General features: G+C 44.1%; 1 protein-coding gene across 1 annotated transcript; it reads left to right on the top strand.

Annotated features, from left to right (window-relative positions):
- Nucleotides 1-189: 189 nt before the first annotated feature.
- Nucleotides 190-10,985, top strand: vwc2l (von Willebrand factor C domain containing 2 like). The gene is made up of 3 exons (XM_067228213.1): nucleotides 190-579; nucleotides 7,187-7,316; nucleotides 10,834-10,985. The coding sequence occupies exons 1-3, from the start codon at nucleotides 190-192 to the stop codon at nucleotides 10,983-10,985; spliced, it is 672 nt and encodes a 223-aa protein (XP_067084314.1).
- Nucleotides 10,986-13,250: the final 2,265 nt, after the last annotated feature.

Genomic DNA, 13,250 nt, shown 5'->3' on the forward strand with positions numbered 1-13,250 from the left:
TGTCTAAATATAAAAATGTACGGTATATCACTGATCATCCACCTGCATGCACATTGCAGCGTATTCATTCAGCACATGCCAAACACAGCCTTCTCTTCCTCCATAGGCTACAGCTCAAAATGGGAAAAAGGAAAGTCAATTCATCTTAGACTCCTCTTCTCCACTGCAATAGGAATACCGCGGCGAAGGATGGGCCCTTTCTTTCCAGCGATCTGTTTTGTCCTTCTCGCTCTGAACGCTGTCACCGTGTCGCCGGCGTCCGTCAGTCCCGAGGATTATCCCGCGGACGAGGCCGAGCGGACTGTAAACGACAACATCATTTTTGACGACTACCGGGGTAAAGGCTGTGTGGATGACAGCGGTTTTGTGTACAAACTTGGGGAACGGTTCTTCCCGGGACATTCAAACTGTCCGTGCGTTTGCACTGAGGACGGACCCGTGTGTGACCAGCCGGAGTGCCCCAAAATACATCCCAAGTGCACAAAGGTGGAGCACAATGGATGCTGCCCCGAATGCAAAGAGGTCAAAAACTTTTGCGAATACCGGGGAAAAACCTACAAAATCTTGGAAGAATTCAAGGTAAGAAAGTAAAAATACGCTCATTTGCAAGGCCTATTTGCGCCATGTTTCAAGGTACAAGCAAAGGGGTAGGCTACATCAACAGTTTGCACTCATCATGGCCTATGCGCCTGTGTGCCGAAATCCATCCATGGAAACTAAGTGAAAAGCTAAACTACAACAATAAAACGAAATCACACACTAGAGTCTCCACTGTCACACTTGGTTGTAGGATATGCTTGATTAGTGTTAACACGATATCCATAATCATTCCAGGTGGTTAGCTTTGTCTCTCATTAACAAGCACGATGGGGGACCCCAAGTAGATTCCTCTTGGAAAAATAATAGAAATATAAAGTTAAGTTGGAGGTGTGAGTTTAGCATGAACATGCATGTCAGTCACATGGGCGAATGTAGCTGATAGCAGTCATTTTCATGGCAATCAGTCATGCTTTGGTATGGGAAGCCCACATAGAACACACAGTAGAGATGTAGATTCATGTCATCTGGTACTTCTGTTGTTTGGTGAACCTAGGAGGACCTCTCTCATCATTGTTCCACACGAAGAATCATAAAGCTCCAATATCAGATACGAATAATCTCATCTAACTAACATCTCATGCAACTCAACAAGCATAGATAAGATTCACTTCATTAATTTGATCCAGTGTGGAGAAAAGGACAATCAGTCATAGAGTTGTAAGAAACCAGGACATCAGCATTCTGGTCAAGCATATTGGGGGAGGTTTACACATACTGCCAAATGTACCTACATTTAAACATCCAACATCTGCTTAGATAATGTATAGTAGTATGTAATATACAGCGTGAGGCATGAGGAGTATATAATTTGACATTTGCGAGAAAGCCTACAAAGATATCCTAAACTGCAGACGAACACAATATCTTCTTTATTGTCCTTATTAAAGACATACTGTATGGCGTGCATTTAATGCCATAAAGACTGATTTGTGCATTAAGGTTATCTTTAATGTCTGAAGTTGCCAGTGCCACCTATTGCTTCATCAGGATCCAAGCCTATAATCGTTAATGCCCAAATGGTGCTGCTTAAATCATGCAGTTGGCTAGTAGTGCTCATTTGATTGCTTTAAAAATCTCATCATGTTCTATTGGTCCAAGCATAAAAGGAAGGGTTATTTTACATTTTAATCCAAGTAAACGTTTAAGTAAAGATCACAGTAAATCAGCACTGTGCTGAGGGTATGGTTAATGCTTTTAGTTTCTTAGAAAAACCAGGTCCTATAATTCACATTGTCAAGTTGCATGTGTACATGAATGGCGACCAATCAATTCTGCCTCTTAATCACATGACGTGACACACATGCCACTGATTCCCGAGCAGCATTGTTTACAAGGCTTTTTCATCTCCAACAAGAGCCATGCATTAGGTATTAACATGGGCAGACTTAAGGGAAGTTGCCTTGGGTCTGTGGAATCAACCCTTTGAACCTATGTAGTGTAGTTAATCCAACGCAATTGGTGACTGCGTGCTGGACGGCAGCAGGTATTTTAGCCCTGCTTTGGGATGCACGTCCACATTCTCCTGAGAGGGAGCCTGTGGACACGTTAGCCTGCCAGTTTGATGTGAGATCAAGTCCATCAATAGTGCATCTCCCCCTCACATCCCCACTAACCTTGAGTGGTGGCCATGGGAGAGAAGGACGTTTCATGCCACTTGAAAAAAAACATTCATTTGTTCCTATTGATTTTCGAACCGAGAAATAACAGTGTGGACAAAGGGAGAGGAACCCTTTGTGGGAGATGGCCACCCTCAGAAAGTTAGCTAAATAACCAGTCAAAAATATGAGTATGCCTTGCAGTAGCATTTCCTACTGACTATTGCTGTAGTCGCTGATGGCTTGTGACACAAGTCATTATGGCATGTCCTGGCCTTTGAGCCATTGCTTTGAGTTATGGACTGAAGATCGGCCTCCAGGAGTGTTGGAGGAGATCAGAGGGCGTCAGTTCTTCTGATATACGTCCCAATTAAGAGATGCCGACAGGCTAACCTTTGGTATGGGCCGACTTGGCATTTCCTTGACTGGGAGCCCTGGAGCTTCACGCTGAGGTCCACGTTTATTCAGGGCAGCGGGTGGGGGAAGAGTCCAACCCAGATCAGCATCTCTGAGACCAGCGCGCCAAGGCAGGACTGTCATATTAAAGGTTGAAGATCTAACTCGGCCCCTTGCACAGTCGTCTGGTTGGGATAATGTGGTCCATGTGAAATCGCATTGATCATGTCATGATCAATGTGACGAGTCATTTAAGGATCACCTGTAGGGAGTCTCCGGAAGTTAAATTCCATAGATTTCATGTCATTTTTGTAGTAATTCCATTCATTATATCTCTTCTGTCCATGTGCCCAGTTTCCCATAAAGATTTTTCTTAGCGAAGTGGGGTTGTTCTGGAGACTTAGAGGTAGAATCATGGAGTGATGTAGCAGAAGTAGTGGGACTGTGCTGCTGTGTTGTATACTATACCTGCCCTATAAGAGAGCTATGCCACTCACCCTCGGTAGGTGTTTCACCTACAGGGTTCCCCGCCCGCCGAGGAAGGGACCAGTTCACCAGACATCACTGCCGGCGTGCCCCTGGCCTCAGCACAGCTCCAATCAAGAACCAGGAGATATAGGGTGAGTTCAGATCCCAGGCGGACAGGCTAGGGCTGGGATGTGAACTCAGATCGATCCCATCCGTGCCCCTGAGATCCCCAGGGAAGGCATGTGGAGACGGGGAAGGGTTAATGACTGAGAGGGAGGAGGAGGACACATCAATGCAATCTCTGTCCAGAGCATCTTTGATGTGTCTGTTTCTGATAGCAAACCATTTACAATCTTTATATTTATTTATTATTTCAAACAAATAAAAAATATTATGCCATTATATAAAGTGTGTAGGTGAAAGCTCTCTCATTTGCTCACATACTGAGCACACACACACACACACACACACACTTTCAAACTTACAAACACACAACCACAATAGTATTCCCCTCTCACTCCGTCAAACACATACACACACCTGCACACACACATGCACACACACTTACAGAACCACCTCTTCTCTGCCACAGTAATTAGTGAGTATGCTCTTCAACAGTGACACCTTTGAAAGCAAATTGCTATAAAAAGAAGCTAAAATGAGTCACTCAAATTGATTTTCCAATCCAATTTGCCTGAGGTAAAAAAAAAGTAGTTTTCATCTGACAAACTGATTGAGAGCAAACAAGTAGGCCAAACACAACTGGAGGTTTGAAACAGTGAAGGACAGGTATACTTTCCCATAACTTAAAGTCATGGGAAGTCAGATTAAAAAAAAGCCAAACATTGCTTTGGGCATTTAGCATCTGCTTCCCCTCCCCTCTCCTACTGTGTTGTCTACACTACCCGACACCGCAAAGGTGTTTTTTGATGTGGGCAAAGAACAGCGTGCATTCAGTGACTTTCTATCCATCACTGGCATCCACTTTTTCTGCATCATGCATGTTCCCCAACACCACCCCTCCTCCCCTTCCCTGCGGTTGTTTGTCTGCCTCTCTGGACCCCTGCCACTGCAGCGGTCGCAGGCTAGATGAGGTCTCTGCAGAGGGTGATGATGGTCCGTTCCCTTGCACCTCAGTGGGTTGGAAACGAACAATGGGGAACTAGTTCAGAAATGCATACATAGCCGCCAGCATGGCTAAATATGGTGTTTGTGGTCTATTTTCTTTTGTCCGTCAACACAAAAGGCATGAATCTACTTCAGTCTTTTGGCTTCACACAAACGTTTGTGTTAAAAGCACCTCTCGGGTAAATACATTGATGGGAGTCTGGCAACGTATTTGAGAATACATGTAGTAGATTAAGCTTCCTACTGATCAGACATTTCAGCTGTATACGCTTTAACAACCCAACCAAACATTGTGTAATATACACAGGCTATTGTGTATTAATATATACATGCTCATCATTGTGAATTTTGTTTTATCTTAGCAACGACCCAACAAAAATGTTGAAGAAAGGAAATGACTGCTTATCAAATGCAGCCATCCATCCCTAATGTCCCCCCAGGGAGTAGAGCAGCATCAGTCACTTTGTGCCTTATTTATTTTCTGAAAAATAGTCAAGTCTACTATAGCATTACTATAAATAGATTTCAGCTGAAGCATGTCAATGTTTTAACTGGATGTTTTGGAGTCATCAACTTGTCCACGGACTTGGCTGAAGATCAGGAATAGATCAGGAACTGAGTCAGCCACATCCACTGCATCCATTAACATTTTAAAAGCATATATCACATGCAATAGGGCTTTTACAATGCAGGAAACCACATGTTCTTGGTCGAGTAGATCAGCAATGATAACAATCAATAGCATGTTGGTCACATCTGGGTACACATTTGAAGTCATTTTTGCTTCCCATTCCTCATTAACTTCCATAACCTCAACATTCTAACGCCATTTAAAATTTTCTTCATCGACACATATGCATCACTCAGCTAAGCAAAGGACTCTACGGCCTTCCAACATTGTATGTAAATACCAATGTTTGGTGTCCAGCTTTGAAGTAGCACAAACAAATCCAACATGCAAGAGCAAACATTGCAAAGTGGTTGTTTGACTCTCTCCTGAATAGCAACACAACACGCCTGTTTGTTCCCACTCAGCTTTGTGCAATTAGGGGCCATTTTCATGGCTAAGTTGTTCCCAAGCCCTAGCTCTGAGGCTAGACATTCTTATTGGTGGAACAGATAGAGGAATAATTAGTGTGCAGGCCATTCTCTATGGTAATTACACCATAGCTGTACTTTAGCTTAAACACCCTAACTGCTGTGAGGGCACCCCCCTCACCCCCTCTGTACCATTATTGACACCCCCTCCCTCCCCATCCCCGACAGCAGACTGGCTCTTCCAGGCAAGCTGTAGCCTTTCTCCATATGCATGAGTCAACATCTTGCTGTTTAATTGGCACACTTCGGGCAAACAGGTCAGGGAAAGAGCACAAGGCTGTAGGGATGTTAAACACTGCTAATAGGAGTCTGTTTCAGTATAGAAGGGGCCATGGTGTGTCTATGACCAGTACTCTGTCTTCCATGGGCACATGTTTTGAAGCATATATGAAACGATATAACAATCAAACCACTCAAGGGCACAAACAAATACAGGGGAAGAGGTACACGTCTGGTCTTTTATGAGTGTAAGCGTCAAGCTTTGTCAGCTACACTGTCACTGAGGCAGAACGCAAAGAAGAAACAATGGCTGGAGCCTCTTTGACTCAAGCAAACTATGGAGCGGATGAAAGGAGAAACATCTACGATACGATGAACTTTATTGTCCCGCTAATTTGTCTTGGTCTCTGTGGTGCGTCATGAATGCCTTGACAGTCACAATAACAACAAACAATACATCCTCAGCCAAACATTATCAACAATACTGTTACATAGCAGTATTGCACATATCCCATAACATAACACAGACATACACCTCATAATAATACATGCTAAAAGATCACCGTAATAAAGGCACTATACAAATTATTACATAGATTTCATCCTCAAGCAGCATTGAGAAATTTTATGGAAGTTGGAACAAATTAGTTCTTAAAACGGTTGAGTTTGCAGTAAGGGACTCTATATCGCCTCCCTGAGGGTAGGAGGTCATACTCTGAATGGAGAATGTGAGAAGAGTCCCTTGCTATTCTCTGGGCTTGACTAAGAACAGATTGTTCATAAATAGACTGCAAGGTCTGGTAGCTGCTTTTTCCAATGACCTTCATGGCCGTGTGCACCAGACGAGCGAGTTTACTTTTCAGTTTTGCAGTGAGGTTGCCATACCAGGATGACATCCCATATCTGATTAAACTCTCCAGCACTGCCTGGTAAAATAAAACCATAATGCTTTTGTTCACCCCATATACCCTCAGTCTACGTAGGAAATACAATCTCTGCTGTAGACGGGAACACAAGATATCAACATGCACATGCCAACTAAAAGTGTCATCTAAGTGAACTCTAGTCTTAAGTTTTACTGCTTCCATGTGTTCTAATGACTTGTTAGGAATTGCAGTTCCTTTACCGAACCTTCTGGGTCGTGAAATACAGTAATATGTCAGTGACAATTGAGACGATATCAGTTCATGAACTGCCTTTTTTTGACATGGTAAACGTGAATGTTCTTCCTCCATAAATGTACATAGTTATATGGCAAATATATTATCTTGACACTAGACCAAAAGTGCAAATGTTGTTTTTCCCAATAGTTCTAGACAATATATTTACATACAGTGTGCACTGCATCTTCAATGTGAAAATGGTATTCATAAAGGGTTGTTTTGACAAAAAATATTTCCGTCACTCACTTCCACAGTGGAGGATGTATATAATATGTGGAAGTAACTACGTATTAGTAATTCATCTTACTATATTTTGAAAATTCATACACTGTCAATAAGAAAAGAAGTCAGCGAAAAAAATTGTTACAGACACGATTTTTCAGATAAACTGAGGACTAACATTTCACACTACATACACTAACAAACCTTTGGCCTTTTACACAGTTGGAACCGAGAGGTACTAAGATTGGAGTCACCAAGTCGTCTAACTTACACGTGGCTCTTTGGCTCTGTCCCCAGCCGTCCCCCTGTGAATGGTGCCGCTGCGAACCAAATAACGAGGTGCACTGTGTGGTGTCGGACTGCGCCGTCCCCGAGTGTGTCAACCCCGTGTACGAGCCTGAGCAGTGTTGCCCCATCTGTAAAAATGGTAAGCCTTGCTCGCTCTCTCTCTTAAAAACACACACACGAACACCCACACACCAAAACAAGTGCATACCTGTGGCAAAGTTTGTGTTTTCGTGTTCTTGTCAACAGAGATTCATCATATCATTTATGTTTTGTGAGTCAAAATCATTACCGTGGGCATCTTTGCCAGTAATGATAAGAATTGCCTTTAATTATAGATGACACGCTAAGCAGAATAAACATTGACCCATTGATTAAGGTTGTGATGGGAGGGAATAATAGGCCCCTAGAGAGTCCTTCATCTTCCTTGGTCCTGATGTCCTTGTCAGACACAACCAATCCCCAAATTTGAATTAAAGGATTCCAATAGCTCATTGGCCAGTTAGGTGCTGGGATATCCCTTTAACAGCCCCATACTGAGGATTGAGCCTTACCCCTGGGTGACCTCACCAACAGGGATTGATCTGGACACAACTCACAACTAGGGGGAAACCCAGTTACAGAATTTACCAAAATAATTTAATTCCATTGTGTTATGTGTCATTGTGTTATCGATGTATAGGAATGGTGATCATGTGATCAAAGCTCTGTCAAACAAAGGGGGCACTAATGTCTAATGTAATGTGTGTACATTTCACATGGAGATACTGCCAGGCTAAGTGGAAAGTAAATACTGTAGATACATTATTACATATTTAGAGATATACTTACCCTCTGGGAGCAACTAAAATGATAATCTTCTTAAAAGTATGTTAGCTGTTTTTCACCTTGTGGCAGAATTTGACCCACAGTATATTTGATAAGCACAGTGAAGATTTTAGGGAGCTGTAAGGTGTTCAAGCCAGACTCTAGTCATGTCCATCCACAGTACGCACACAAACACACACTTACAAAACATACACAACCACAAGTGCATGCCCCTCTCACTACATCATACACAGACAGACACACACACATACACCACACACACACATAAGCCAGCCTAAAGGAGAAATAAGAGCTAATCTAGGCAGACAGGATATGGTGACGGCCTTGCGGCAGTGGCATTTCAGGGGAGCCTGTCGTCTTGGGCCCCACAGGGAAGTCAAGCCAGCCCGGGCAGATAATGGCTTGGAGCAGGGTGGTGGAGGAGTGTTTAACACTCCTTTCTGGCTGACCGGGGGAGGACCAATCCCCTCATGTAATACCTTCAGGACACAGCCATGCTTTTTTAGTAGGCAGATGTTCAGGCCTGCAAGGCCCATCTGATTGGACGCACACACAGTCATGGAGATGGAGCTCTTAAATTCATCAGCAGGCGCACATCGGCTTCTGTCGCTAGATAAAGACATCAGACTGGGCTCCCCATGGATTCTTCAGGAACATATGTAATCAAGAAAAGTCTGATGTTGATTAGTGGTCCTGTTATGCACATTTATTTATATTACTCTGCTCATGCATGCACACTAGGGAACCCACTGTCTCAATATTTCATCGGGGTGTCACTTCTGATTCCTCTTTCCCTGTGATGCCCTGGAAGACTGTCATATAATGCCACAGAGACAGCTGGAGTCAGGTAACAGTTATCAGAGCTGACAGTGGGTGATGGACAAGTAGCATCAACATGGGCTGTGGAGATATGGCCCTTTATACAATTCATGTCACTGTCAAACACACACACCCACACATTTTGAGATGGCAGACACATGGTATAGACATACGCAGACACACATGTACACGGTATGTTTACAGGTTTATGGTGGGGGGGGGGGGGGGGTCACAAAAAGACCCACCTATCGTAGGACTTTCACTGGCTGAATGGACGATCAGCCCAGCCTGTTGTCCGTGAGCCTGCCAAGGTGACAGGTGGTGGAAACGTTGTCCTTGTGGCCCCAAGGCACTCAGATCTATCGGGCCATAAACAATCAAACCTGGCTGCGCCAGTGCTTGCCCACTTGCCCAATGCCATGTTTGTCTGCTGTCCTGAGGAGGAACAATAGAACTAGACCCCATGTATCCTCTCAGTGCAGATCTAAGGGATGTTGTCATGGTACAGTTACCAGGTGACTCGTTCTCCTAAGCGTTTATGGCAGCACATATTCATTAGGTGGGTAGAAAGCATGTTATGACACGTAACATCTACATACTTCAGGCTTCAGTTCCACTATTGTTGAGGGCAGGAAGAGCAATGCTCTGTCATCTTTTGAAAACCAAACACTTTGGTTTCACAAGATTTTGGTTGTTACTGTGTAGTGTACAGTAGCCGGTGAGGGCGTGTGTTTTTGGCACATACCTGTCTCTGATCATGCCAATTTGGGGTCAAAACCTGAGCCCAGGTTGAAAGTATGATTAATGGTTGCTTAAGCCCCCAGACAAGCTAGTTTTAATTACACAAACGTGTCTTAACCTCACTATTGCCGTTTGTACCCTTATACTGCACTTTACGTCTTTCTGTAGCAAGCTTTGGAAATAATTCCCTTGCCTGCTGGATTTTCAATATTAGTCATTATCGGAGGAAAGTAAGTCAAGGTCAATGTGTTTTCCCCCAGCTTAGACAGGCAGATCCCATACTAAATCCTCCTTACTCAAAGCTTGAATCACACAGGTTTTATAGATTTGCATTTAGGAGAGCAATCCAATGTCACCGTCACACCAATTTAGCCGCTGATTGCTTAATTCAAATGATTAAAACTAAAGCCAGTTCTTGGCAGCGGCATACTTCCCTGTACTTAGATGGAAATAAAGTGGTATTCGCTCAAGGCCAGGAGCAGAAACCAGTAGTAATTCAGGGAACCTTAATTGCAGATAGATGTTGGCGTTAGGATTAGCCTACGTTAATTAGGCATCCCGCATCTGGATAAAGACATCTGATTGTCAATCATATACAATGTGTCAGCTGTTTCAAAGACACGTCATAAAGAAAATGAACATCATTTGATACAAAATAAACATCAATTCCTTCAACCAAGAAACACGAGCCGAGTCATCTGGGAACAGTGTTTCAAGGAGGACATCGATCGATCCTTTTTTATCAGAATTTGTTATTAAAAGTTGGTCAGGTGTCGAGAAAGCTGTGCGCTAAAAGCCATGGCTTTCGGAGGAGGCGAAAGGCCTTGTCATGCAGACGAGAGTGATTAACACTCTCCTCCCTGCTGCGGCTCAAAGCAGCTTTCTCTGTGTTCCAACCTTAGCGTTCTGCCAAGCCTGCAACTGCCAGGGCCTGCATCTAGCCAGCCTCCTCTGCTCTCCACTGCTCTGCTTGTGGCACATTAGGATGCAAAGCGCTCCACGTCGAGGGAGAGGGGAGGCTAACAAAAGCGCTTTAGTGTTGCAAAAACAAGCCCATCGGTGCATACCCGTGAAAAGATCTGTGCGTCTGTTCTGACTTCCAACTCTCCTGGGCTCTCTGCCTCTCTCCACCATCCCTCTCTAACGGATAACCTCTTGGGGGGGCCGCACATTCATTCCTCCTTCTCTTTCTGTGTATTCTCTCCCCTCTCCCCGTTTTTCTCTCCTCCTCCTCCCCTCCCTCCTTTCTTTGCCTTCCTCCCATGCGGCAGGTCCAAATTGTTTCGCCGGAACGACGATCATCCCAGCCGGCATTGAAGTGAAGGTGGACGACTGCACCATCTGCCGCTGCTTCAACGGAGACTGGTGGAAGCCTGCGCAGTGCTTGAGGCGGGAGTGTCTCAACGGCCAGACGTTGTCATAGAAACCCCACCGGGGATCGGAGATGGTGACATGCCGGGTAGCGCCCTGCCACGCCAAACCTGATGCCTATCTTGGAGGATTGACAGCACAGGAGCACAATTCCTAGGCAACCTGAGACTGCATAGCTAGTCGAGACGCTCTCGTTCAAAACAATCGACAAATGAAACCCACCCAGGAGCAGGAGGAGCGCCGCCGCCTATCTATTTTCTAATAATTATGCTTATCTGCTGCTTTCCCACAAAGTTTATATACTTCATGAGGACAAACGTATCCATTCGAATCATTTGGCGCTGTTGAAATGTTCTGTTGTTTTTCTGTGAGTCATCTGCTTGCTGTAGCTGTCTGTCGCTCCCACAGGTGTTGTATAATTAGACCTATAAGGTTGAACAGCAGGACACAATGACCCCAAAGCACACGACTACATCTATCTGAGGCGTTCTCTGCTATGAGGCTGACAGTGAAGGCGGCATGACACGGCTGTGTTCCCCAACACAAGCCCCGCTTCACTCAGAGAGTGGCTCACAACACCCCTCCCCCATCCGTCTCGGAGGTCAGGTCTCGAATGGCTTCCTCATGGAGGTGTCACTGGCTCGAATGTCGACTGCTCGATGTGCCTCAGCTTACGTAGCTATGGAGCTCAGATGTGCATACCCATCTACCATACAGAAAGGAATACGTCTGCCTGCAAAGATCCTACTTATTATCCTAAACTTTACACAGGGTTGGGTGACCAACCAACAAAGTATGGCACCAAGTGTATTACAATTGCCAGATATTGCAGGATTCAAAGATCTGCAGCCCACAAAAAAACTCATGGAGAACTACTGTATCAATTCACTGATTGGGCACAATCCCCTGGCCTAATTGGCCTTATTGTTTTCCCTCACGGCTCATCCCAACAAAAATATTCCTTCAGGCGAACAGCTTGAACTTGTTATCTGAGAAATTAGCAAGCCAAAAGCATCCTGCTTTAATTTCCCTTAATCAAGAAGGTTTCTGTGATAAATCACCCAGCTGGGTTCTCAGTAGGCCTGCCTGTGAGCATAATGCTAGGGAACTGCAGGAGAAACTGGCAAATCTGCATACAGTATGTCTCTGTACTTCAAAGCAGCCCTCATAGAAGCATGCACACACATGTAGACACATACTTACACACACACACACACACACACAGTCTTTTTCATCCTCAGCAGGCTCACACACAGCTTGTGGTAATTCATTTTCAGCTTAAAAATGTTGATCCCCACTGCACCCCAAGAAAGCACTTAAGCCAATAAGGCACTTGTCAAGGCACAAAGCAATTCTCCTCCCCTTCTCTATAGATTATACAATAGATTTTCTGTTTTGCAGATTCTTCCATATGTCTACACAGCTCTGACTTGGGGTAGGCTAATGCATTGCTTATAGATTTAGCCAGGTTCAGCTCAAACAAATGCAAATAAAACAGACTTCGACAAACCCCACCCAACCTATGCCTGTGCCCACTTCTGCCCACTTCTGAAATGATAAATACTGGTCATTAATTCACAGGCAAATTTCCACTAAGCCTACAGTATGCGATACCTCACTGGTATTTTTTTCTATTCCAAGAGAATCCATTTCTTTAACCTTTTAGACTCCATTCCTGGGCCATGATGGATGATCTACTTAACAGCATCTCAAAGCCCTTGGTAACGAGACAGAAATGAACACAGGAGTGAACCCCCTTGACTACAGAGAAAAAAGGATTTCATGTGCATTACCCAACTCCTCCCTTCAGGGCCCTTATGCTGGTTCTACCTACATATTCATAATCACGTTAGTAAAATTCCCAGATTTTGACTGAATGAAAGGGCGTTTCATTCCCAGGTTCATTATACTTGCTCAGGACATTTTTATCAAGAAGGGAGTAAGGATTAAGTGTTAGTTCAAAATTAAATGACAGATCTCATCCTTTTTAGCTAGACTACGCCTATCTACACTCAATTTATCCATGAAAGATTGTTTTGAACTAATGGCTGATAGATCTGTTGATCATCAATCATGTATATTAATCAACATTGTTTGGTTAAGGTTAACAGTTCATTTGTTTCATGCCTCTTGTATTACATGTTGAAATATGTTTGAAAACGGTTCAATATATTTCAGAAAATCCTGAACAAGAGCGGTGAAAAGGAGAAAGAGATAGAGAAAGAGAGTGAGGAGGGTGTGTGAGACAGAGAGGCAGATGGGTAGAGCTGGTGTTGCAGATCAGAGGCTCTGAGGCATGGCTCCCAATGTCACCTTC

This window comes from Osmerus mordax, chromosome 2 (genome assembly GCF_038355195.1).
Source record: "Osmerus mordax isolate fOsmMor3 chromosome 2, fOsmMor3.pri, whole genome shotgun sequence".
NCBI lineage: Eukaryota > Metazoa > Chordata > Actinopteri > Osmeriformes > Osmeridae > Osmerus > Osmerus mordax.